Source organism: Ambystoma mexicanum, chromosome 6q, assembly GCF_040938575.1.
Source record: "Ambystoma mexicanum isolate Mex_15411 chromosome 6q, UKY_AmexF1_1, whole genome shotgun sequence".
In the NCBI taxonomy this organism is placed as follows: Eukaryota; Metazoa; Chordata; class Amphibia; order Caudata; family Ambystomatidae; genus Ambystoma; species Ambystoma mexicanum.
In genome coordinates, this window is record NC_090937.1 from 1,604,350,822 (window position 1) to 1,604,375,807 (window position 24,986).

Consider the following 24,986-nt stretch of genomic DNA (forward strand, 5'->3'; position numbering starts at 1 on the left):
TGCCGTTGCTGAACCTACGCCATCTGTTTGCAATTCTTTCGCAGATACTGGCAGAGGCCGTCACCCCTACTTTTTCCCATAGCCAGTGAGCCACTGGCTGCCCGGCTTTAGAAATTGCATCGCGAGAGGGGCTTGGCTTTGGGTGGGTTGGTAGAGCTAGTTTCTCTATATGCAGTCAATGCAATTTTGTACTTCAAGGATCCAGCGGTTAACCAAACCAAATAAAAATCAGCCCCCACTCGCGGTGCCGCGAAGCCCCCAAGCATGAACAGACTCACACAGACACGTCTGTTCGCCTCGGGCTTCCCGGTCGCACTACCGCGGCCAGGAACGCCCCCTTTATTTATAATGAACGCCACACTCCTCCTTTTCCATGAGGACAAACAACAATACTTTTCTAGCCTACACAATTACCAAAGAACATTTCAACAGAACTTTTCAACATGCACGTCAAACCCCCACACGCCCCTTTATTCACAACCAGCCTGGATCCCCTAAAATAACATCATGGGCCCAAGGGCCTCTCATGAAATATGTCCCAACACGTAATCGCTGAGGTAAGCGGGTTTACCTCACCCAGAACTCTGGGGGTACCTCCCGCTTACCTCCGGCATGGGTAGTCCATCCATTGGCCCTCCCTGGGCAGGGGACGCAGGCATGGAGGGTTGGCCTCCCACATCTTCAGGCACTTCTATCCGGTCCGGTTCAAGGGGAGGTTCAGTTCTAGAGTCTCCTAGCTTCTTGAAGAAGCTCATATTCCGGGTGACGGCTGACCCCCCGTCCGAGGCCGTCACCATGGACCCCTTAACGGCCACCACATCAAGCGGCTCAGGTTCGTAGGGGAGAGAGAGCTTTCCATGGTGGTGTCTGTTCCTGATAAGCACCTCATCTACCGGCTCCAGTCTCTGCGGGCGAAGTCCTCTCCTGGCGTTCTCCTGTTCGATCCGCAGCCAGCGATCCATCTCCACCTGCTGATCATCAATGACCCCGGGCTCCTTTTCCCCCACCTCCAGCAGCAGCCCTCGGGGGCACTGTTTGAACAGGGCTTCAGCCGGCACGACTCCTGTGGAGGCATGGGGGGTAGTGCGATACACCCGCAAGAATTGGTAAAGGGCCCGCTGCAAGCACTGTCCCTGGCCATGGGCTATCCTGAATGTCTTGTTTAGTGTCCTCATTAGTCTCTCTGCCTCGCCATTCACCCGCGGCCAGAGTGGGGTGATCTTCCTCTGCTGTACCCCATACCCCTCCATCAGCTCCGAGAACCTCTCGCTTTGGAATGGCGCCCCGTTGTGGGAGCACAGGGTGTGGGGGAATCCGTGGGCAGCGAACACTTTCTCAATGGCCACAACCACATGCTCAAAGGCCACCGAGTCCACAAACTCCACCTCTGGATATCGGGAGTACTCATCCACGATGACCAAGAAGTGTGTGCCCAGCGTGGTGGATCCAAAGTCTGCATGTACCACTTCCAGGGCCTCGTGCCTCGGGGCATGGCCTCGATCGCCGGCTCTCTCTGCAGAGGGGAAGCCGCCTGACACTAGACACAGGCAGCCACGAAATCGTCAACCTTCCGCTCCAACTCCGAGAACCACACCTTGAGGCGCAACAGGCCCTTGGTCTTCGCGGTGATTTGGTGTCCCTGGTGGGCCAGAGTGATAACTTCCTTGATCTTTGACTGGGGCACGACTATTCGGTCGCCTCTCAGCAGAAGACCAGAAGCCAAGAATGTCAACTCCTCCCGCACCTTCCACAGTTGCTCTAGCCATATCTTGGCATCTTGTGTGCGCCTGGCCAGGGACTCCAGCACCGTCTTCCAGGAACCCTGTTGCATGGCGTGTTTCAAGATCTGCAAGCACTCATCACCCGCTGCCGCTGCGTCCAGATCTTCGAGTGGCATGGCATTGGGAGTAGCCGCCTCCACCACCATGCGAACGTGATCGTCCACCTCCTCGGCACATGTGTCCTGTCCCCCCCCCCGGTGACGCCTGGATGCCTGGACAGATAGTCTGCTATATTGTTCGCTCCTGGCCGATATATGAGAGTAACCCCGTATTCCAGGAGGGCAAGCATCCATCGCTCTATCCTCGCCGGTGGCTTGGATGAGGACCCCGCCAGAATGGGAAGCAGGGGCTTGTGGTCAGTTACGACAGTCACTGGGCGCCCCAGGAAATAGAGCCTGAAATGCCTGCAGTCCCATAGCACTGCCAGAGCCTCACGTTCAATTTGTGAGTACCGCTGTTCGGTGTCGGACAGCGCTTTATTGGCATAAGCCACTTGCCAGACACCGCCATCCCGATCGACCCGCGTTAGCACGGCCCCCAGGCCAAACGGGCTGGCATCCACGATGATTTCTAGGCAGGGTGGGGTTGAAGAACGTCATAGTGTCCTCTGCTGTGAGTGCGCTCTTGATATTGTCAAAGGCCGCCTGTTCAAGGGGGACCCACTGCCAGGTGGTTTCCTTCTTTGTGAGGGCCCACAGGGGCTCAGATCTTGAGGCCAGGTTCTGAATGAAGCGTCCACAGTAGGTTACCATGCCAAGAAAACTCCTCACATCAGACACCGATTCAGGCGGTTGGGCCTTCTTAATGTCCTGAACCTTTCTTGGATCTTGGATCTGGTGACACCCCTCCCTCCTTGAAGACGAACCCAAAGAATTCAATGGAAGGGCGCAGGAATTCACATTTTTCCCTATGGAGCGTGAGGCCGAGAGATTGTAGCCTCTCAAAAGTACTTGCCAGCGTGCGCAGATGATCCACCTCAAACACCAGGATATCGTCACTGATGTTTAAGACACCCTCCAGGTCAGCGAGGGCTCCTCGGATGATGTTCTGAAACATCTCAGCTGCCGATGACACACCAAAACTGAGTCTCTTATAGCGGTAGAGTCCGCGGCGGGTGGAGAAAGTGGTTATATATCTCGACTCCGGGTGTAGAACGACCTGATGGTAGCCAGCCCGGAGGTCCAGTTTGGAGAAGAACAGAGCACCCTGCACCTTTGCAATAATGTCGTCAATAGTTGGGGTCACATGTCTCTCCCGCTTGATGGCCTTTTTGGGTAGCCTCATGTCGACACAAATGCGGACAGAGTCAGGTTGCTTAGGTTTTCTTGCCACCACAATTGGGGACACCCACGGAGTCGGGCCCTCCACCTTCTTGATGATGTCTAAATTCACGAGATTGTCCAACTCTTTGTCCACCTGCTCCCGAAGATGAAAAGGCACCCTCCGATGTTTCAGGGCTATGGGCTGCACCGATTTGTCGATGTGCAGCCTCACCGGGTCACCAGTCATTTGTCCAATTCCGTGAAACAGAGCGGAATATTTGTCCAGGAGTTCATTGATGTCTTCGAGATACACAGAGTAGGCAAAGCTGACAATGCTGAGGGCCTCTGCTGCAGCGCAACTCAGGAGAGTGTTCGTGCTCACTGGGGTGACGTAGAAACGGGCGGTGATTTGCGAGCCATCGTGTTCTACTTTTGCTACAAAAGCGCCGTCCAGTGGTATGGGTTCCAAGCCCCCAAAAGCAAAGATACAAGCCATCGGGCTGACCAACCTGGAAGGCATGTCCATAGCGTCATAGTGTCCACGGGGCATCACATTGACTGAGGCCCCCGTGTCTACAAGTACTGGGACCGGTGACTTGTTAACCTCCACTACACACCTCGGCTGGCATCTGTTCTTTGACTTAAGGACCCCCACACTTGACACAAAGAAGATGTTCTCTTCCTCCTCCTCTTCCTCTTCATCCGCTGGGGCACCTTCCTCCCCCTGGTCGACCTGGGCCACATTCGAGGGGTGATTTTGGCGAAAGAACCCGGACCGAACCGGGCCTCTGGGCACCATCACAGGCAGGGCTGCCTTACACACCTGGGAATAGTGATCCGCGAGACCACACCTTCCGCAGGTTCTTCCAGCCACCGGACATTCAGCGGGGTGGGGTAAGTTATATCCACCTTTCTGGCACGACTCACCAGCCCTTCCGCCCCTGTCACGGAGGCCAGATCCAGGTCTTCTGACACCTCTGCCACCCCGCCACATGACACACACCTCCTCAGTCTTCACCGGGTGTGAACCAACCTGATCCTGGCCGCCCGGGTCTCAGACACCTCATGGCAGCGTCCTAGCCCGAGGATGCGAGCGAGCGTGATGCCTGGCTCCCTCAACACCTGCCTTCTCAGTTTACCAGATGAGCATGCCTGAATGAGCATAGTCCAGATCATGTCTTCCGCATTACCCCATGCACATGCGATGGATAGGCGTTTGAGTCGGCCATAAAAAGTGTCTAACGTTTCCTCCTCCTTCTTCCAAGCCGACAACATCACAAACCTCTCATAGTCAGCATTGGCGAGGTGCAGGAAATGAGCCTTAAGAGCAGCCTTTGCAGCCGCATAGGTGCCGTCAGCTGTGTGGAGTGATTCAAAAATGTCCTGCACTGCAGGTCCAGCCACGTACATAATGGTGGCAAGTTTGCTGTCATTGTCTGTTTTCAAAGTTGCCCTGTAGTACATATCTGGACGATCCACTCACCTTTTCCATTTGGGCCCCAGACTGGATGGTGGGCCTGAGACATCAAACTCCGGGATGGGCTGCAGGGCTGCCGGGGCCCGCATCTGAGCCATGGCTGGAGGGGGCTGTTGTACAACTGGCTGCGCCCTGGTGGAGCTTGAGGCAACTGCTGGGCTTGAGGCTGCGCTTGAGGTTGTGGCTGCCCTTGAGGTTGTAGCTGCTGAGGCTGCACTTGAGGTTGAGGCTGCACTTGAGGTTGTGGCTGCACTTGAGGTTGCTGCAGGTCTGCAGGCTGCCAACCGCCCTGGTCACCAGGCACATTCATGGGTTAGAGCGCACAGGCACCCCCAGCATGGCTTTTGGGGGCCGTAACTCACTCCCACCACCACAGTTCAGCCCCCTCCTGGGAACCATTTGCCACCAGTCCAGACACACCCAGGCAACACACGTCCAAACCTGGTGGTGGTGATGATGATGAAGACGATGTATATGGAAGTCCACAGCTGCAGTAGTGCAGTGGTCTGGCACAGAGGTCCCAAAAATTAAGCCAGGGAGGTATTTGGCTAAGCAGGCCTAGCCCATTCAGCCCTTCACCTCGCCTTCACTCGACGTAGGAGGCCCAGAAATAAACAAAAATCCAAAATCCGGGCATGGGTATGCAGGTACTACTGCCTTCAATCAATTTTTCCAAAAATTGGGCCTGGATGCCTCTCACCGGCCGAACCGGAGCTCAGTGAGTGTCCAAGGCCCGAAATCCATGATGGCCGCCTGCCGCGTGGTAACTGCACGGCCTACAGCGTGAAACGAAAATCTTCCAAAATCTCTGTTTCAGGAAGAAAAATTGAAGCGACTTTCACCGCCGGGCCCAAGCATAACACCAATCTCGTCGCCACTGTTGGGAGTGTATCAGCCCCCACCCGCGGTGCCCGTAAGCCCCCAAGCACGAACAGACTCACACAGACACGTCTGTTCGCCTCGGGCTTCCCGGTCGCACTACCGCAGCCATGAACGCCCCCTTTATTTATAATGCACGCAGCGGCGTGCAACGTCACGCCGCCGCATGTGCGTCCCTTAAAGGGGCAACACCACAGTGCGTATAGGTGGGAGCAGTGAAGGTTAGCCAGTGTTTCGATACTCTCCTCCGTGACAACCATCTCTCCTAGCTGCAAAATCTTTGTGCTAAGATAGTTAAGTGGTGTACGCTTCCCCTCTCCCTGCTTCCCTGGCCAAAATGGTGTTGTTATGCAAAATGTACTTTTTTCAGAATGTGCCTATCTGGCTGAGAGTGGCATTGTTTCAGAACTAAATTCCCTACTGCTCAAGCTGGCATGTGATGCCAAGTCCACTTGGATCTGCTGGGATAAGTTGATCCTACCATGGGATGGCAGTGGAATTAGGGCTCCGGATATGGAGCTATATTTTTGGCAGCGCAGGTATACGTTGTGACCTACATTTTTCTCTGCAGGGCACCCTGATATCTAGAAAGGTCTGGAATACATGCAAATTTGACCCAGTGGCCTGTACTATACATTCTTGGAGTAGGGTCCTGATGGGACTGTGGGTGGATCATGCCCCCTATGCTCCGGCATGCAGTCTCTGGAATATAGAATGTTTAAAGCCCCCTTGCGATGACGCACTAGCCTCAGAGTGGAGTGAACTGGGCATTGGGCATATGTTCGACTTATATTCTGACTGTGTTTTTGTTTCTCAGAGTCTATTTAAGGATAAGGTGGGTAGTGATTTGTGTCGTCGGTTTCAGTATTACTGGATCTGGGCTGCCTTTAAAGCTTGGTCCTCTTCCTTCCCGGCAGTGCTGGTTCATCTGCCTTTGTTGCAATATCACCTGAACTCGGCCTCTGCAAAGCATGTTGTCTCTTCTGTGTCTAGAAGGATCCTGTGCGACGGAGGTATTGAAATTTTAGGTGAAATGGGAGGAGGATGCGAGTTCTACATTTTCCGATAAGCAGTGGGGTATTCTGTGGGATCACACGCCTAGTGGTGCAGTAAACACCAGGTTTAAGCTAATTCAATTAAAGACCCTTCATAGGGTATATTTTCCCCCTTCACATCTCCGGTTATTTGATCCTGCTAGGGATGATAGGTGCCCAATATGCCGGGAGGAGGCAGCAAGCTTTACTCACATGTTGTGGTCTTGTCCCTGTGGGCAGGAATTTTGGGTGGAGGTGATGGTAATTTTTACCAAGATGTTGGGTCACGGAAACCTTTATGAATTACTCTGTTGTATGTTTGGGTGGCTTCTGGGTTTACCAAAGGGCTACCGGAAACTGCTGGCTACTGGCATGATAATAGAACAAAGGTGTATTTTAATGCAGTGGACTAGCTCCACTACCCCTGCCCCTAAGTCGTGGCTGGAAGATATGATTTGGATTAGCAATATTTTTATTTTTTATTTTTATTTGACTTTTATAGGATTGCACTCAACCCAGGGTGCTAGTTACAGGCAGACAGGTACAAAGGGCAAAGGGGAAAGACAGGTAGAAGAACATGAGGATTGTCCAAAGGGAGCTAAAAAAACAGATGTGTCTTTAGCTGTTTCCAGAACCGGGGGAAGGAAGGTTCACTTCTCCTTTCCGGAGGGAGGGAGTTCCAGAGCATAGGGGCGGCAATGGGGAAGCTGACATCCTGGCTTTGGCTCTTTTGTATCTTGGAGTGAATAGTCTGTTGCAGTAAGTACAGCGAGTTGGTTGGTTGGAAGAGGATTTAGACAGTCTATAAGCCAATTAACTCGGGGCAGTGCAAGTGAGGCATATATGGGTGATGGATATGATTTTGAATTTTATCCTTTTCCCTTACAAGGAGCCTTGATCATCTCTTCTTGCGTCAGTGATCTGGTCATGTTTGTTTAGGCTGGGGGAGGCTCTGATGGCATTGCGCTGTATAGTTTGGAGTTATTTCCTAAATGCCTAGCAGGAGGGCATTACAATAATCAAACTTGGACCCAACTAAGGCACGAGCAATGTTAACGCAGTTGTTGGAGGTTAAGAAGGGTCTTCTGGCATTTATGTGCTTTGTTGTATATACTGCCAAAGAGAAGCTGGCATTGACCTGACATGTCATGTTGAGTTTCATGTTGAGGTTTGAGTCTAGATGGACGCCAAGAGTTTTGACAGCTGAAGAGACGGGGATAGTATGGTTGTCAATCGTGACTGGCTGGAAGTCATGGCTCAGTTTGGGGAGGTGTGATGGGTTTCCGTTGAGAAGAAGAAGTTCAGTTTTCTCGTAATTGAGACAAAGCAGATGGGTAACCATCCAAGTTTGGAAGGTTTTGTAGATTAGATCGCTTTGACTTTCAAGGAATCAGTGTGGTGATTGCCAGTGAGAGGGATGAGAGTCTGGGTGTCATTGGCATAGTTAGTGTACTTGATGTTGAGTGGGTCCAGGAGGTTGCTGGCTGTGGGTCTGGACAAATGGTTGTCAGCGAAGACTAGGGAAGTGTGGTCTGTCAGAAAGGATGCAATCCATTTGGCGGCGTCTGATGAGAAGGCGGCAGAGGTCGTGAGGCGGTTACATAGGATGGAGTAGTCGACAAGGTCAAATGCAGCCGAATGGTCAAGGAGCATGAGGAAGGACAAATTGCCGGACTCTCTGGAGTCAACAAGCTGATTCTTGAGGTCAAGTACGGCTGTTTCAGTGTCACGGCTAGGGCAGAAACCAGACTGGCGGGGGCTCAGAATTTGGTATTGATCAAGATGTTGCTGTATTTGGGCGTAAGCAGCTCTATCTAGGATGTTCAACAAGAATGGGGACTATGGTACACTTTGGGTGGTGTAGAATAGACCTAAGAATATCTGGGTCTCCTTGGTGGTTTATCTTCATGTTCAACAGCCTGCAGCTCATGGCAGGGTGGCAGGCTCCCCTAACCCTACAGAGACGGATGGAGCAGGCTGATGCCTAGTCGGGGCTTAGTCATCTCACAAAGTGGATTGGGTCAGGGAGTGGGGCAATACATGGTTGAACTTTCTATCCTGAGTCTGGTGGGCAATGGTGAATGCATCATGAATATGCCACTCAAGATGTAGGTAAGCATGCTATAACTCATTGTGATGTACAGTTGAAATATATTGTAATTAATGTACATGTGTGAGATGCAAACCTCATTAAATACATTTTTTTGTTAAATCCTTCTGTTTACGGCCTGCTTTAAAGACTATAATAGCACCCAAGTAGACCTGGGTGAATTGGGCCATACCAGGCATGTCAGGGCCGGGTGACACTGAATCAAGCTCAGTTCACGTAATATTGTACTTATTGTTCTAGCTCTGATCGTGGTATAGGCTGAGCAGAGAAGAATAAAGTGCAAGATGTCTTCTACCGATGCTTGGCAGAGCAAGCATTATTTCCCATTGCCATCATCGAGACATAAGGAAAAGTTAGCTCTGATTGTGGAATGGGCTGAGCAGAGAAGAATAAGGTGCAAGATGTCTTGTACCGGGGCTTGCAGAGCAAGCGTTGTTTCCCATTGTCATCCCCTAGACATAAAGAAGAGATAGCTCTGATCGTGGTATAGGCTGAGCAGAGAAGAATAAAGTGCAAGATGTCTTCTACCAGTGCTTGGAAGAGCAAGCGTTGTTTCCCATTGTCATCACCTAGACATAAAGAAGAGATAGCTCTGATCGTGGTATAGGCTGAGCAGAGAAGAATAAAGTGCAAGATGCCCTCTACATGGTGCTTGGCAGAGCAAGCGTTGTTTCCCATTGTCATCACCTAGACATAAAGAAGAGATAGCTCTGATCGTGGTATAGGCTGAGCAGAGAAGAATACAGTGCAAGATGTCTTCTAACAGTGCTTGCAGAGCAAGCAATGTTTCCCATTGCCATTACCTAGACATAAAGAAGAGATAGCCCTGAACGAGAGACAATTAAATCTCACTCTAGAGATAATATTCCTCTTATTGGGAGCATTAGCCCATACCAGGTAGTTTTTAATGGAAGGTTCAGAAATGATCGCAAGATTGTGATAGCTGCTCTCCGTGGCCGATTATGTCAAAACAAACCATTGAAAGCTGCATGCAGGGAAAGATAGAGCACCTGAAGGAGCATAGGATTGAACCATATGCGTATGGTAATGTAAAGATTGATGTGTTGGAACTATTAAGTATACAGGGAGGAGCTGTGAAGCAGACGTTTTTGTGACCAGGGAAGGATCGTCACTCCTAGGATGTGGTGAGCAGCAGAAGTTAGGAATACGGATTGAAGCCGGTGCTGAGTTCCCTATCACCATTGCTGAAGTAGGAGACAGGTGGGAAAAATAATTTTCTAATTTGTTTTTAGAGGACCTGGGAATGTTACATAGAGTGAGACCAGTCCCTCAGCATCATAGAGATAAAGTGAAGGAAGAGATTAAGGCCTTACTTCAGAAGGGGATTATTTAAAGAGTCGAAGGTTCGGAGTGGCCGTCTCCTGTGATGATTGCAACCAAGGCGAGTGGAGAAATAAGACTCTGTGTAGATTTGAGAGACCTGAACAGAAACATTTTGGTTGATCGACATCCCCTTCCCATTATTGATGAACAATTGGCAACTGTGAACAATGCAAATGTGTTCTCTGTGATCGATTTATCACAGGCCTATCATCAGGTGCCACTATCAGAAAACTGCCAACACTTAACTGAAGGTACCTTTAGATATTGCAGAATGCCATTTGGACTGGTGGTGGTAGACAGTAATGGAGGGGGTGCCTAATATTGTCACATCTTGGCATTTGCTGATTCGAGCAAAAGGCATGATGATGTCTTGAAAGTACTGAGTAGATTGGGGGAGGCAGGGTTGACGGTACCGAGAAGCAAATGTAGGTTAACAGTAGAAAGTCTGGAATAACTGGGTCATGTGGTTTCGAGTAGAGGGGTTAGACCAAAGTCAAGTTTAGTGGATGCTGTCAAGGAGGCAGCACAGCCTTTGGATAAGGATCAAATGAGGTCGTTTTTTGGTCTGGCAGCGTATTATCACAATTTTGTAAACGATTTTGCAGTGATATCCACACCCCTGAGGGTGTTATTGAGGAAGGGTGTAAAGTTCAAGTGGACTGTGGGGTGTGAGGAGGCGTTCAGCAAGATTAAGGAGGATATAGCTGATGCACCCTCAATTGGGAAATTTGACCCGGGTGATTGGAGTGTTCTGGTGGTGGAAGCCAGTATACTGGGTCTAGGTGCAACACTGAGGCAATATGATGGGAATAATACTGAGAGAGTCATAGCTTTTGCTTCCAGGACATTGAAAGGGGCTGAGGAGAATTACTCTGTCATAGAACTGGAAGCTTTAGCAATGTTCTGGGCTATTAACCATTTCAAGTATTTTCTATGGGGCTGGAGGTTTGCTGTAAGGTCGGATCATAAACCTTTAGTACAGCTGTTTGACAGTGGTAGATGGGCTTTAGGCTCTCCCAGGATAAGAAGATTGGGGTTTGGGTCTTTGGGCCTATGATTTCAATGTGAGTTGTCTGCCGGGGAAGAGAAATGTTGTGGCAGATTGGCTCTATAGGATGCGAGTGGAGAGAGGGCAAGAGGCAAGTGTGGAAGAAAATGAGGAGTGTGTGGTGGCTGAGAGTTTTAAGGCGGGGAGATATGTAATGATTTCAATGTGTTGCTTTGGTCATAATGAGCTGCTGTCTCACGAGTCTCTCTTCATTGTGTTCCATGCTGGCTCGTGAGACAGCGGCGGCGGTTGCTGGGGTGTGAGCCGAGCGGCGGTGTTTTGCTATGCTCCGGGTGGGCCCGCCATTAAAGCCCGGCTCTGGACTCATCATTACATAGTGCTTTCCTGCTATGAGTCCCTTTCCACCTCCACCACGCTAATGTGATAATGAACGAAAGTTCAAGCTGAGAAACATTCAGTAAACCACCAATGATCACGCAGTCGCCATTAAGGATAGAATAGGTTGTGTGACACAAGTCGGGCAAAAAGTAGTTCACATTTAAAGGAGGTTGCAGAATACCCAGATAGGGGTGCACACGTAGCATAGAGATGGGCGGGCAGAGAGAGGTTGCAGAATACCCAGATAGGGATGCACACGTAGCATAGAGATGGGCAGGTAGAGAGAGGTTTCAGAATACCCAGATAGGGGTGCACATGTAGCATAGAGATGGGCAGGCAGAGAGAGGTTGCAGAATACCCAGATAGGGGTGCACACTTAGCATAGAGATGGGCAGGTAGAGAGAGGTTGTAGCATACACGGGCAGGGAATAATTAAAAGGCGCATGCAAAAGACACGAAGAACACCAACACAGCAGAGAATGAGGACAAGTAACGCCATTATTCATACCAAATCCTGCAAGGCCTCAATTCCCAAATACTGCATCCTGACAAACAATTGCTTAACACAAAGTGTCAGGCTTCACATAGGCTCAGACAGTAGCCCAAGTGTCACGGACGGTCAGTGCGCTGAGGGGAGTTCTGCTTAGATGCTGAAACCGCACTAGATAACATTTCCCAGAGCACACAGCATTGCAGTTATTAAAGTTAAATAGTTTCAGTTGGTAGCAGTTAGAAATACATATATCCTTTAATGCCAGGTGCAAGTAGCTACCGTGCCTATTAATCCCAAAACAAATGAATACACTGCGCCCCAAATGGCCACCTCAAGTAAGCACACACACCATAAGAGAGCAGAAAATTCAATAAATAGACGAAAATTAGTTCTGAACATTGGTTCTTTACCACGTGATCGAACAATGGTCATTTATTCCAGACTCAAATAGACAGTGCACATGTCACTTCCTTAACACATTGAGGTACATAGATGACATGCCAAGACCACAAACCTTGGGTTTAATGACCCTCTCGACACCCCAGCTACTGCCCTGGCCATGGCATTAGAGGAGTATGGCCTCCAACAACTCTGCTCCAAACTGACCCACTCGAAAGGCAGAATCCTTGACTGGATCACCGCCCTTAACTGCAACATTACCTTGAAAGATCCCACACAGCTCATCTGGACCGACCACTACCTCCTCCCATTTGACATTAATACCAGTAACTTAGCGCATAAAAGACCTATTATTGCACCTGCCTGCGCAACTAGGAAAAAGAGCAACATCACAGCGGAAGCCTTAATACCCTTGGTGATCCCTACTCTGAACGCATTACCAGCCACAACTGACTTGAACCAATTGGTCAACGTCTACAACGATTCCATGGCCAAAGCCATCGACATCATTGCCCCACTGAAATTGCGTAAAGGGAAACCTAAAGCGCACCTGAATACATGGTACACCCCGGAGCTTAAAACTCTCCGTCAACAAAAAAGTAAACTCGAAGCACTATGGAAATCAGTGCCGTCAGAAAATAACAGAACTAATCTTACAAACATCACCACTCTCTACAAAAATGAGATCACACGTGCTAAAAGAGAATCTCTCAACTCCAGGATCTCCCAGGCAAGCTCCAGCACTAAGGAGCTCTTTAACATACTAAAGGAACTAGAAAACCCCACTCCTCCCACGGACACTTGCACTAAGGATAAACCCTGGTGCACAGGGATCCAGAATGCCCTCGCCAATAAAATCTCAGGGCTCCAAACTAAAATCGACAACAAACGACGACAACTTACTCCCGCTCCTACCACCAGTCACACCCCCCCTCCGTCTACCACCACTAGCTTGGGCTTTACCTTCAAAAAGGTATCCATACCGGAGGTACAGAAAATTATAGCATCCCTGAAACCCTTGAACTGCAATGGGGATAGCTGCCCCGCTCAGATCATAAAAGATGCAGCTAGGGATCTCTCCCCCTTCATCACTAAACTAATAAACCTGTCTTTCTCCAATAACTTGGTCCCTAGTAATCTGAAACAATCCTGGGTCCTACCACTACTAAAAAAAACACTCTCGACCCTGACATACCCACGAACTACAGACCCATCACCACCGTCCCATTCTTACTAAAAATTCTTGATAGAGTGGCATATTTACAAATCCAGGATTACCTCGAGACAAATCATTTACTAGGAACTCGCCAATCTGGCTTTCGACCTCAACACGGGACAGAAACAGCCCTTGTTGACCTCAAATGCCAGATAGACGAACTCAAAGATAAAGGTAAGGCTGCCATCCTTCTTCTCCTCGACCTTTCCGCTGCCTTTGACCTGGTCGACCACAAAATCCTGTGCAACCATCTGTCATCGGCAGCACACTTCTCCCACGCTGCGGTCACATGGATCCAATCCTTCCTGGAAAATAGGACTATGCGGGTCTTCTCACCCGTAGCAGCGGCTGACCCTATCCCTATTACCTGCGGTGTCCCACAAGGATCTTGTGTCTCACCTACTTTGTATAATATATTTACAAAGCCCCTATTCGACAAGCTGGACAATCTGGGTGTCACCTACACGAACTACGCAGATGACACCCAGATACTCCTCACTCTATCCGGGAACAACAACGCGGACGCCAAATGGATCAATGAAGTCTTCTCCATCATTCAGGCATGGATGGCCACACATGGGCTCTGCCTGAATGATGATAAGACTGAACTGCTTCTGGTCGGCTCACCTAACACCATCCGTAAACAAAATCCGTAAATTAATTAGGGCCTGCAGACCATTGATCTCCCCCAACAACTGCCTTACTTTAGCCAGAGCACTCATTCAATCCAAACTGGACTACTGTAATAGCCTCTATGTAGGTGCCAATAAAACAGTAATCAATAAATTGCAAGTCTTACAAAATAATGCACTCCATGCAGCCCTAAATCTTCCCAGAAGAGAACATATCTCCACCACAAGAATTGCTTGTAAATGGCTCTCCATCCAACAAAAAATAGACTTAAAAACCATATGCCTTACATACAAAGCTCTTAACCACTTAGGCCCGCCATATCTCACTAACAAATTCACATTAAGACAGAACACTAGAACCACTAGATCATCTAACACACTACAACTGACGGTGCCCAAATACTCCCTCAAAAGAGCTGGCGGATCCAGCTTCCCAGTTCTGTCCTCACAACTCTGGAACACCATTCCACTGGATATCAAATCCACACCTACCTTCAAACCCTTCAGAACTAAGGTCATCACCTGGTTACTCAACAAATAACTAACCATGTATGTATGCACACCCAATGTTCAAATGCTTCTTATTGTGTTTGCCTATCACTATCTATGCACTAACTGCCTTCTTGTCAACCTTTTATGCCACACTATTGTTGTACTATTGATCCCTATTGTTGCCTGTAACCTGATGCTCAAAGCACACATATACCCCTGGGTCAAGAGCGCTATACAAATAAATAAACAAACAAAACAAACAAACAGACTGGCAGATAAGACCTCAGGCCTGGGAATCAGAAGGGAGTAACTTCTTAACACGCGATCAAAGCGGTTCGCCCATCTCTCCTTCCCTACTACCTACTTTGGCACTGCATAAAAGTGCCTGAGGCCGGATGAGCAACTGGATTTAGCTGACAAATTAAATCCTGTTATTTGTATCGACTGGTGTAGAAGAGTGCCAACCTATGCCGTATTCGATTGAAATGTATTATTTTTAGACGGATATATCTGGGAGGAGTTATTAGTTGTGAAAAGAACCAATAGTAAAAGATGTACCTATTGTTAACTAAATGTTCTATATTCCACTAACCAATTGAGTGAGAGAGCATACGTTTTTATGATGGTTACTAACTATGATATCAGCTGATGTTTTCTTTGCTTGAAAGCATGTTGTTCCTAACTCCATTTTGATATTGTCTTTTGTACGCTCTCCCAGTGGCAGTTTGTATCGGTATGAAGCTGGATTTTCTAATGCACTTGGAGTTACTCGATTATTGAGTTTGTCTCTTTATTGGCTTATCTGGGCCTATCGTAACACTAACACCTGCGTGTTCCACTCCTTGCCATCCCTTTTCATATTGCCCCCACATCATCAGTATCAGCATCATCTTTCCCAGAATCACTCCTACTGCCATCATCAAGACCAGTGACTCCACCATTGCCATCATCAAGACCAGTGACTCCACCATTGCCATCATCAAGACCAGTGACTCCACCATTGCCATCATCAAGACCAGCGACTCCACCATTGCTATCACCAAGACCAGTGACTCCACCATTGCTATCGCCAAGACCAGTGACTCCACCATTGCCATCATCAAGCCCAGCGACTCCACCATTGCCATCATCAGGACCAGTGACTCCACCATTGCCATCATCAAGACCAGTGACTCCACCATTGCTATAATCAAGACCAGTGACTCCACCATTGCCATCCTCAAGGCCAGTGACTCCACCATTGCCATCAGCAAGACCAGTGACTCCACCATTGTCATCAGCTAGCCCAGTGACTCCACCATTGTCATCAGCAAGCCCAGCGACTCCACCATTGCTATCACCAAGACCAGTGACTCCACCATTGCTATCAGCAAGACCAGTGACTCCACCATTGCCATCAAGACCAACGACTCCACCATTGCTATCACCAAGACCAGTGACTCCACCATTGCTATAATCAAGCCCAGCAGCAGTAGGATCTGTTGAAGAAGGAGACACATTTATTGTGTGCTGCATCATTCAAATGTTGATTGATAACCGTGCCGATTTGAAGTAGGGGCACCCGTGCCATCCCTTCAAGCGTACTGTACTCACTCATGAACACCACTGCATCTCATTCTCAAAACAAACTGCCATTCAAAGCTAAACTATCCTTACTAAACAAAGTAGATTCCCAAATGAAGAAAGAAAATAAGGAGTTCCTATACAAATAGCAAAGGTTTCACATAACATAGACAACACATAACACAAACACACACGCAACTCACAATCTCCTGCAGTGCAAGAACCATTTGCTGCAGATATATCCTCCAAAAACTCTCCAGCTCCTCTGACTATGTGGTTTGGATCAGCGATGACTCACATTTCTTCATCCAAACTCAGTGGGCAAAGAAAACAGGAAGCAGACGCTGTCAACATCATTTCCTACCTAAGAACAACCCTGAATCCTCACGCAAGTACCCTAACTGCATGTGACCCCGGTGAACTCATCCAAGTCCTTTTGGAAGCTCGATCTCAGCTGGGGGTGCACTCCTATTCAGCTCTTGAGACTGCAGGCGTTTTCAGATGGGTTTTGGAAGAATAGCCACAGCTTAATAAGCAGTAAGGCAAACATTGCTGTAGTGTAAAAAGTATTATTACAATGCATTTTGTTTGCCCTAATGTTGCCTAAGGCAACTCAGTATCACTGAAGCAAACATTGTGCTGGGGAAAGACACATTAACAAGGTGCTAATACCGTGGTACCATTGCAGACGTTCATGGACATCGGAACAAGAACTGCAGGCAGCTTGGCCATCCCAATTTGGCTGTGGCCTTTAGCTAGGGGAGGCCAACTCAGTGGAAATATGTAGAATCCCTGGTCGATCAAGGGGCTCATGCCCTCTCAAATTTTGAAAGGCCCCATACAATTATTACACCCTTCCCATTTTCATCAGCGGAGTATCAGATCCTCTTGGCAACACGGCAGGACATTGCTCTGCCTCCTTTTAGTAGTGCATTGATATTGCACACTCCTCCCCACGCCCCTATACACCTTCCCAATTATGGAAGCATACCACATGGTGATGGAGGACATTTGATCTGAGCACATCAGGGTCTTCTGTCGGAAGGACAGCACAGATGTATAGATTTCTGTATTGGATAGATCCAAACCAATTTTTTGTGTTGTGTCGACTCTCAAGCATCAACCTCTTCAAACCTCAAATAATAATTCTGTTCCTACATCAATTGGACTATATTATCTCACAAAATTGAAGAGGATGGTTTCAACTACCACCCCTAATCTTCATCATTATAATGGCTCCAGCATCAATAAAATTCTTCAGGGCTAGACCAGTTCTCGGTTCTGTTCAGCCACAGTAACCCCTTGCTATGGATATCGCTAGATGCACCTTCATTTGGGGATGTGGTCATCATAGGTGCTGTTTACATCAACTCCATAGTCTTTGCTGGTCCTGCACACATGAGGTGTCAGTTGTGTGTCCCTCAGTGGGTTTTTCTTGATTATTCCTTCATCCATTCCTTTTCCTTTCCTCTGTATGTTTAGATGGAAGTAACATTATCAGGGACTCTGTCGGTCTAATGGATAGGCCGGAGACGAAGGAAGGACACGAAGGGTACGGCACACAAACTCTCAAGTGAGGCGGAGCTCAGCTCCCTTGGACATATATATTTAATAGTTAGATAACCACTATAGAATAGTTCCTAATGTAATGAGAGTGACCTTGGCTTCCTGCAGATTTATCGTTTTGTTTTTCAGTGACACACGGGGATTGAAGTTGTCACTCTAGTTGACAGTTGAGACGGAGCTCCGCCCCCCTACGTTAATATACGTAATAGTTCTATTGCCACATAACAAAAGTTCCCTGTATAATGAGGGCGTCTCTGGCTCATTGCAGATTTTGTGTTGTGGTTTTTAGTAACGCGTGGTGATTGAGGCAGCAAGGTGTCTGCTTCGAAGAAAAAGAAGAATTATCCCTAATTTTCTGGGGTTTTGTTGAAGGTATGTGGCAATGCCACACCTCCCTTGCTATTGATTATTAAATGAGGTTGTTATGACAGCCTCATTCTATGGCAGCTTTTAATGTATGTTTCATTATTAACAGCACAGACCTTCATTGGCTCTATATAATGTCAGTAGATCTGACGCCATTGGGAATTGTTGGCAGTCCCTAAGGAAATTGGGGCGCACAATGGAGAGGTGGTGTCAGTGATTCATGTACACCTTGGGGGGGTGCTCTCGGAATTTGGAACTTGGATCACTAGGTGGTGAAAAACGAGTCTGTAATCTTGTGGCAAAGTGATCACTAGGGTCATAATATGATTTCTAATATTGGCAACGCGTATATCAGGATGAAAGACATTTTTGGTCTTTTTATGTCTATATCCAGAGTTCATCTCCTGAAGAAGTGTAAAAGGCCCCCGAAACACATAGAGTAACTGATTGACCTCACAGAAATAAAGAAAATCTTTATTGCAATGTATCACCTGCTTTAATAGTTTATTATTTTGTTAAAGGGTATTTTAATTCAATTGAAAATTTGAGAGCTGTTTATTCAGCCCTGTGGTGTGCAAGGAACGGGTCTGTCCATAGACTGGGCACCATTGTGATGTATTAATTATCAGTTTTGTGTCAGGGTTGTGATTCCTCCCCTGCACCCAAACTGTGTTATATTATATTTGGAAACTTTTTTATAATGTTTATATTTAAGTGTGCATTGTTTACTACTCTTATTTCTTGTTTAGATGTTATGTCAGGCTCTTTGTATTTGACTTCTGCCACAATATGTGACCGGTTATTTGTGATGACTCAAAAAACACCCTCAAATATAGAAATAAACTTTGCATTCTCAATAAAGAAATAAGATGTATGAGGGTGTGCCAGGATTTGGTCAGTCCACTCTGGGCACCTACCTGTTTCTCTTTGTTTGTTGCTCTCTCTTGCTCTAGGTTAGTCTTGTGATCAGCATATAGGGGACAACCCTCAAAATTGACCACAAATGAAAAATTAGGAAACCAACTTATCCACAAAGGTGACCGGTGCATTACGAGGGTGCAGGGCTGCAGTGCAACTGATGCAGTAGCCCGCCCTTTTGCACACATTAGTGTCTGCGGTACGTTCCAGACACTGATGTATTCCTGACTCCTTGCACCCACGTGGAGGTTGATAGCTCATTTCACAGTGACCGGCCATTAACCTGCTAGTGATCTTGAAAGAAAAACGAAAATTTCTATCACTGTCTAGGTGATAGAAATATAAGAGTGACATAGCATTTTATACGACTGTTGTGACACTACAAACAAAATGTATGACAGGGTAAGGAATGAAACTGTCATGTATTGTGCATGTAACAAGCAGGTGCAGGCGAAAGTGATTGTTTACTGCACGTTGTAAAGCACATATCATTTTTGGATTAGGGGGTTGCATCACAATGTGGAGTCATGCCCGGTAATTTGCCCAAATGCTCCAATGTGGTGAAAAATGGCATCTGAATGTGCAGTTCTAAGATACCCACATTCATTTGCCCCATTTTGGATTGGGCTGACGTTAGAGCGCGTCTCATCACTTGTACCAAATAATGCTTTGAGAATTATCCCCACTGTCCCTTAAAAGTCTGGCCTGTTTGCTTTGTGATGCTTATTTGTATTTTGTCTTTGGATTTGGGTTTTATTTAATGCAAATCAGCTGATGGCTGTATATATATCATTGGGAATAAAATCTCTTGGTCTTGTCCTTACAAATCTTTTCCTCTCCCTGATCTAACACAATACACCCGTCTTTCTTGTTTCCCGACTGGAGGCTTGGACTCGATGTTCCAGAATCTAGACGTTTATATGTGTACTCTCCTTTCTCCTCTGGGGTCTTCTCTTCACTTGCGTGCTCTGCTGGTCTTGAGTTAGGTCGGGCTTTAAGCAATAAAATAATATAAACACAATTATGGGTGGGTCGAAAAATGCATGGACCAGTGCCAGCTATACCGGGTGATGTGAATAGAGAACCCATATTAAGAGAAGATGATGGCCCTGACAAGTGACAAAACCACTCTGTGACACACCCAAAGACCAGCTAGACCTAATGAAGCAAGCCACATTCACTTCAGAAAGAGGCCCAAAACGAAGCCACCTACACAAAATGAAGTGGACTGAGCAACCAACATAAAGGGGTGTTGACGTAATCTCTTGAAAACCCCAGGCACCAAATAATTCCAGACCATTGCTAAAGAAATAACAGTTCCAAGAACTTCTAAAGGCTTTTGTTAGGAAGCCTTGTGATTCTACTGTACGCAGTCATGTTAGTGCTCTATAACTTTCACAGTTCCAAAATGGTGCCGTTTAGTTTACTTTATTGACTGAATACAGTAAGTACTTGGCATAACTATTGTTCTCCTATTGAGCAGAACCATCTCTGGTTCCGGAAGCACCTCAAGACCTTCCTCTTTTCTTCTGCCTTTGATCCCTCTCTCCCCTGCTGATCTGTTCTCTCTTGGCACTGTGCACCTGGCCACCCTCTGTCATCCGGGCCCAGGTACCTGCTCTCACCCCGCCACCCTCCCGCACTGCCTCCAGGACACCCCTTGCACTGGGGCCTGTATCTGTACCCATAAAGCCCCCCCCCCTTTTTTTTTCTTCCTGCGCTTATCAGACCTACCCTGTCTGCTGCCTTAAACCAAGCACTTGCAAATTGCTGGCTGCACTACCACCGTTTGTTGCCTTTATTATTTATTTATTGTTATTTATCAGTTTCTCCCCTGCTTCGAACTTTCGACTTCTCCCCCCTTCCATGCACTGTTCCCCTCCTCCTCTCCCATGGACTTGCGCGTTCTCAATGTCACTGGGCCTAGTAAGATCGCTGTTTTGTTCTCCCCTGCTCCCCTCCCTTGCCTTGTCACGCTCTGAAACACTTGTGTACGAGCACGATAGATATAAAATATCAATCAATCAATAACAAACTGGAAGCACATACCTCAACTCTGTTGGTTTCAGCTAAACTCCATGTGTGGGAAGTGGTGGCTGTTGCAGACAGGCGGACCGTTCCTTTCGCGACGAATGGAAGACCAGATTCGAATGTTGTTTCAGCCTCTAAACTAAATTCAAATCCATGCTCGTGACCGAACGTGCTCTCCGAAACCAATACCCTATTTACTCTGAAATAAGCAGAAACAAAATGACAGTCAGACCAAGACTATAAACACATGGTTTGCAGGTCAGACTCCTAGTATTTGATGAGGTGTAGAAAAAGACATCAACCATAACTCTCCCTGCCTCCACCAATGCCTGCCCTAAAATAAATTATACTTTGCAAATGTACCTTATTTGAAATGCCAGTAAGTAAGCCCATGTAGTGAACTGGATGAAAAGAAAGAAAGCCTTATCATGAATACAGAGCAAGGCCTTGGGTACATGTGTTCACATCTTACTGGGAAAGATGGTGAAAGCGATAAAAGACACGGCTGCTGCAAGTACTACCTTCTGGCAGCCCATCGCAAAGATGAACCAGAGATGGGGGGCACCTCGAAGCTGGTTGGTCCTCACACGGGCACCCACTCACTAAGCCCCTGGGGTGCAAAATGCCAGATGCAATGGGTGCTCTGCATTCTGCACCCAAGGAGGCCATCTTGCACGTCCATGATTTGCAAAAGGACACTCATGATGGCGTATGTGTTACCCACAATTACTCGTGACTTTAAATACAGATCTGTCTATTTTAGGCAAATCAGTCGTATCATGCATCTGAAAAGACTCCTTATTACGCAACAAAAAATGTGCCCTGGGATCAGCCAGATCTAGAGCAGACCAAGCAAAGTGGGGAGAGCTGCAGACCTGCTGCAGAGAAAACTGCCAAACTGCACCCCCCTGTGAGTGAGGATGCATCGAGCCACTCTGTATCCTGATAATGCGATGACCCACAAACGTGCATCTGTGTGTGCAAACAAAGCATTTTACACAGAAACATTCACATTTGTGGTCTCGTGCCAGACACAGATAGTGAGGGCTGACAAGCATTTAGTGTTTTGTAAAACACACAACATCATTACAATACAGCAATGCATTACTGACAACACTGGAGGTGACAACGTGGTGCAACCTTCAAGAAGCGCCCAGATAACGGGGAAGCGTCCTCCTTCCTCTCCCCTGGCTAAGAGGGAGGAGTTGTGGGGCAAAAGCCCGGGAAGCAGGGAAGAGAGCCCGGGAAAAGGCAGCAGGGGTTGCAATGCCCACGAAAACGAACAAAGGAGGTGGGCATGTCTGGGAGTTTATAAGTAGCCGGTGGACTGGCAGCGTTAATTTCGCAGCCAAAGGACGCCGGACCATAAGAAGGAGAAAGCAGCTCATTGATAAGCCTTAAAAGAAGGAGCAGTAACCCCAGGCAGTGCGTGTGCCCCAAGGGCCACTGCAGGGGCAACGAAGCAGTGCAGACAATTACACTGTAAACTGTAAGAAGTTTTCCAGCACACCTAAGCAGTGCATGTGCCTCGAGGGCCGCTTCAGGGCTTGAGAGCAGTGCGAGTACCGCAAGGCCGATGCAACAGGCCAGGATGTCCACACAAGGAGGGAGCACACCACCAGTGGCGAGCTGCCCAGTGAAGGACATGGAGCAATTCATCCAGATGGCTCGGATGGCAGCTGCCAGGCACAGGCCGAAGTGCAGAAGGTGGCGACGCAGCTAGATGGTGAAGTGGCTGGGACAAGCAACAGGTCGCAGTCACCTCTTTTGTTTCCTAATTACACAGAGGAAGAGGCCAGACAGGAGCCATTGGCCATCGAGGAAGAATAAATTGGGCCTAGCGAGGAGGAAGAGCTGCTATGTAAAAGGAGAAGGAGATTGACCGCTAAGGCTAAGGCAATCGGGCAGCAGACAGAAGCTGCCAAAACACAGAAAGCAGCTGGCGTGACAAAGGCAGAGGGAAAAAACAGGGGCCTGTTGCCAATCCGGCGGCTTTGCCTGCAGAGGTTCCAAGGTGTAGCGGCAGTGCACCCAGCACGCATGCGGCCAGCTCAGCGGCAGTGGCATTAGAGGGACCTGCATCCTTGTAAATAGTTAAAGGTATGGTTATGCAGTGCAGGCCCGGCTCCAGGAATTTTCATCTGGGTGGGCCAGGGTTGTGATCAGGGGGGCCCACATTCCATTGGGTGTGGGTCTAGGAGTACCCGACACAGAGTGCTGGTGTTGATCCATATTTCCCAGATCCCTGATCAAGCAAAAAATGTCTCCCCAGATCTGCAAAAATACACTTGCACCCCTCTATATAAAACAGTACATAGCAAAAGACAAGCAAGGAAAACAGTGTTGCAACATCAATCTACCCATCTTCCCATCCCATCTGCGTCCCCCTTTTCTGTTACATCTGATCCTCATTCACCTTGCACCGTCCAGTCACCTTCCTTCAGCTGCCCCAACCACCGTTCCCGTTTACCTCCCCTCACACCTATTGACAGCAGCACCCAGTATGCCTTTCCTGGCCTGGCTTGGGAGAATTGAGGGTGATGCCTCCTCCTCCTCTGAGAGGGCTAAGCAGTGAGTCCCCCAGTCTTTGTACCATCTCAGATGGTGTCTGCCCAACAATACCTTCCTGAGCACTGTGGCTACTCCCAGCAGTCCCCGGAGGAGATGCGTCTGCTCCCTCCATCTTGTTGTGAAAGATAGACCGCCCCACCCAGAATACTGAAGCAAGGAATAGGAGATTTTGTTTCCTACAAATTACATTTTTTTCAAACTTCTTTTAATTTCAAGAACAGAACATACCATGTCCAATCAATAAAGGTAGCCTTGTTAATCTTAACAATACTTCGAGCACAACAACATATCCTCCAATAACATACACATTTATACAATCCTCCCTTCACCCACCCATTCCACAACCTCCCCAATCCTCTATTCCAACTGAACCACTACAGTAGTCCCATTGTGAATGTCTCCCATCAATAGTTCACACCCAAAATTACATTTTAAACACGTTATTTTTTGTTACATTTTTGCAGCACATTTTAATTGAATTGAGAGTGCAAGGGAGTGCTAGGGCTGTAAGGGCTGCATCAGGAGGCAGGCGGTGCTGGTTGAGGGTTTTGCGGCCTCCTGGTATAGCTCCTGGTGGGACGTGCCCCTAGGCATCATTGTCTGGTACATACTGTTTACATACTGGTTATAATATGCAATTGTCCGTGATGACTCTTTGTTTCTGATTACTTTGATTTGCTATTGGACAATACAATTGTGTTAAATAAAGTGTCTGTGTGTGTGTGTGTGTGTGTGTGTGTGTGTGTGTCTGTCTGTCTGTCTGTCTGTCTGTCTGTCTGTCCTAACATGAGTGAGGCTTTTTAGAATAGCTTATAATGCGAACTGAATCACTTCTAGGGGCACCTAATTTTAACAGGTAAGGCATAGTGAAATTAAAAATTATGTCCAGGATCACACACTTTAGTCAAGTGGTAAAGCCATAATTTGAGCCTAGCCTGAAATTTAGTCTGGAAAAATATAAATCACTTCCACAATTAACGACTGTGGGAGCCATCCACAGTGGATTCCTTTGGCCTCTGTCCGCTTTTATGAGGTGTAAAAGTCAGGCAGATCCCATGGAATCAATTGGTTTTCCGCCAACGTAAAAATATATGCTTGTGGAATACCAATTGGATTTGTCAGGGAGACCTTGTTGAGTTTGATCTGCTCTCCAACTTTGCCTGTCAAATCATACAAAATCCTGCAGCTCATAAAAAGTGAAGCTAAATGCTTTAGCGCCACTTCTTCCACTCCGCCTGACCTGCAAAATGATCCCCTATGACTGTAGCTTTATTTTGCCCATCCTGAATGGAAGTGTGCAAGCTCCAGCATAGCAATTCATGAGAATTTACAAAAAATCTCCTACAGACACAAAGTGAAATGAAATGCATGACAAGGTTATTGTTTCGCACAGCTTGTTCTGTATCCCCTTACTTACTAATCACCCAACAATCACACTTAAATAGCGTCTTAAAACCCTATATTA

At 47.6% G+C, this 24,986-nt stretch overlaps 1 protein-coding gene across 1 annotated transcript in view; it reads right to left on the minus strand.

Annotated features, from left to right (window-relative positions):
* Positions 1-24,986, minus strand: part of LOC138516892 (uncharacterized) — a 145,828-nt gene that overhangs the window by 21,200 nt on the left and 99,642 nt on the right. The window contains exon 4 of the mRNA XM_069632346.1: positions 20,969-21,149. Within this exon, the coding sequence (XP_069488447.1) occupies positions 20,969-21,149 (181 nt within the window). The remainder of the gene's footprint in view (positions 1-20,968; positions 21,150-24,986) is intronic.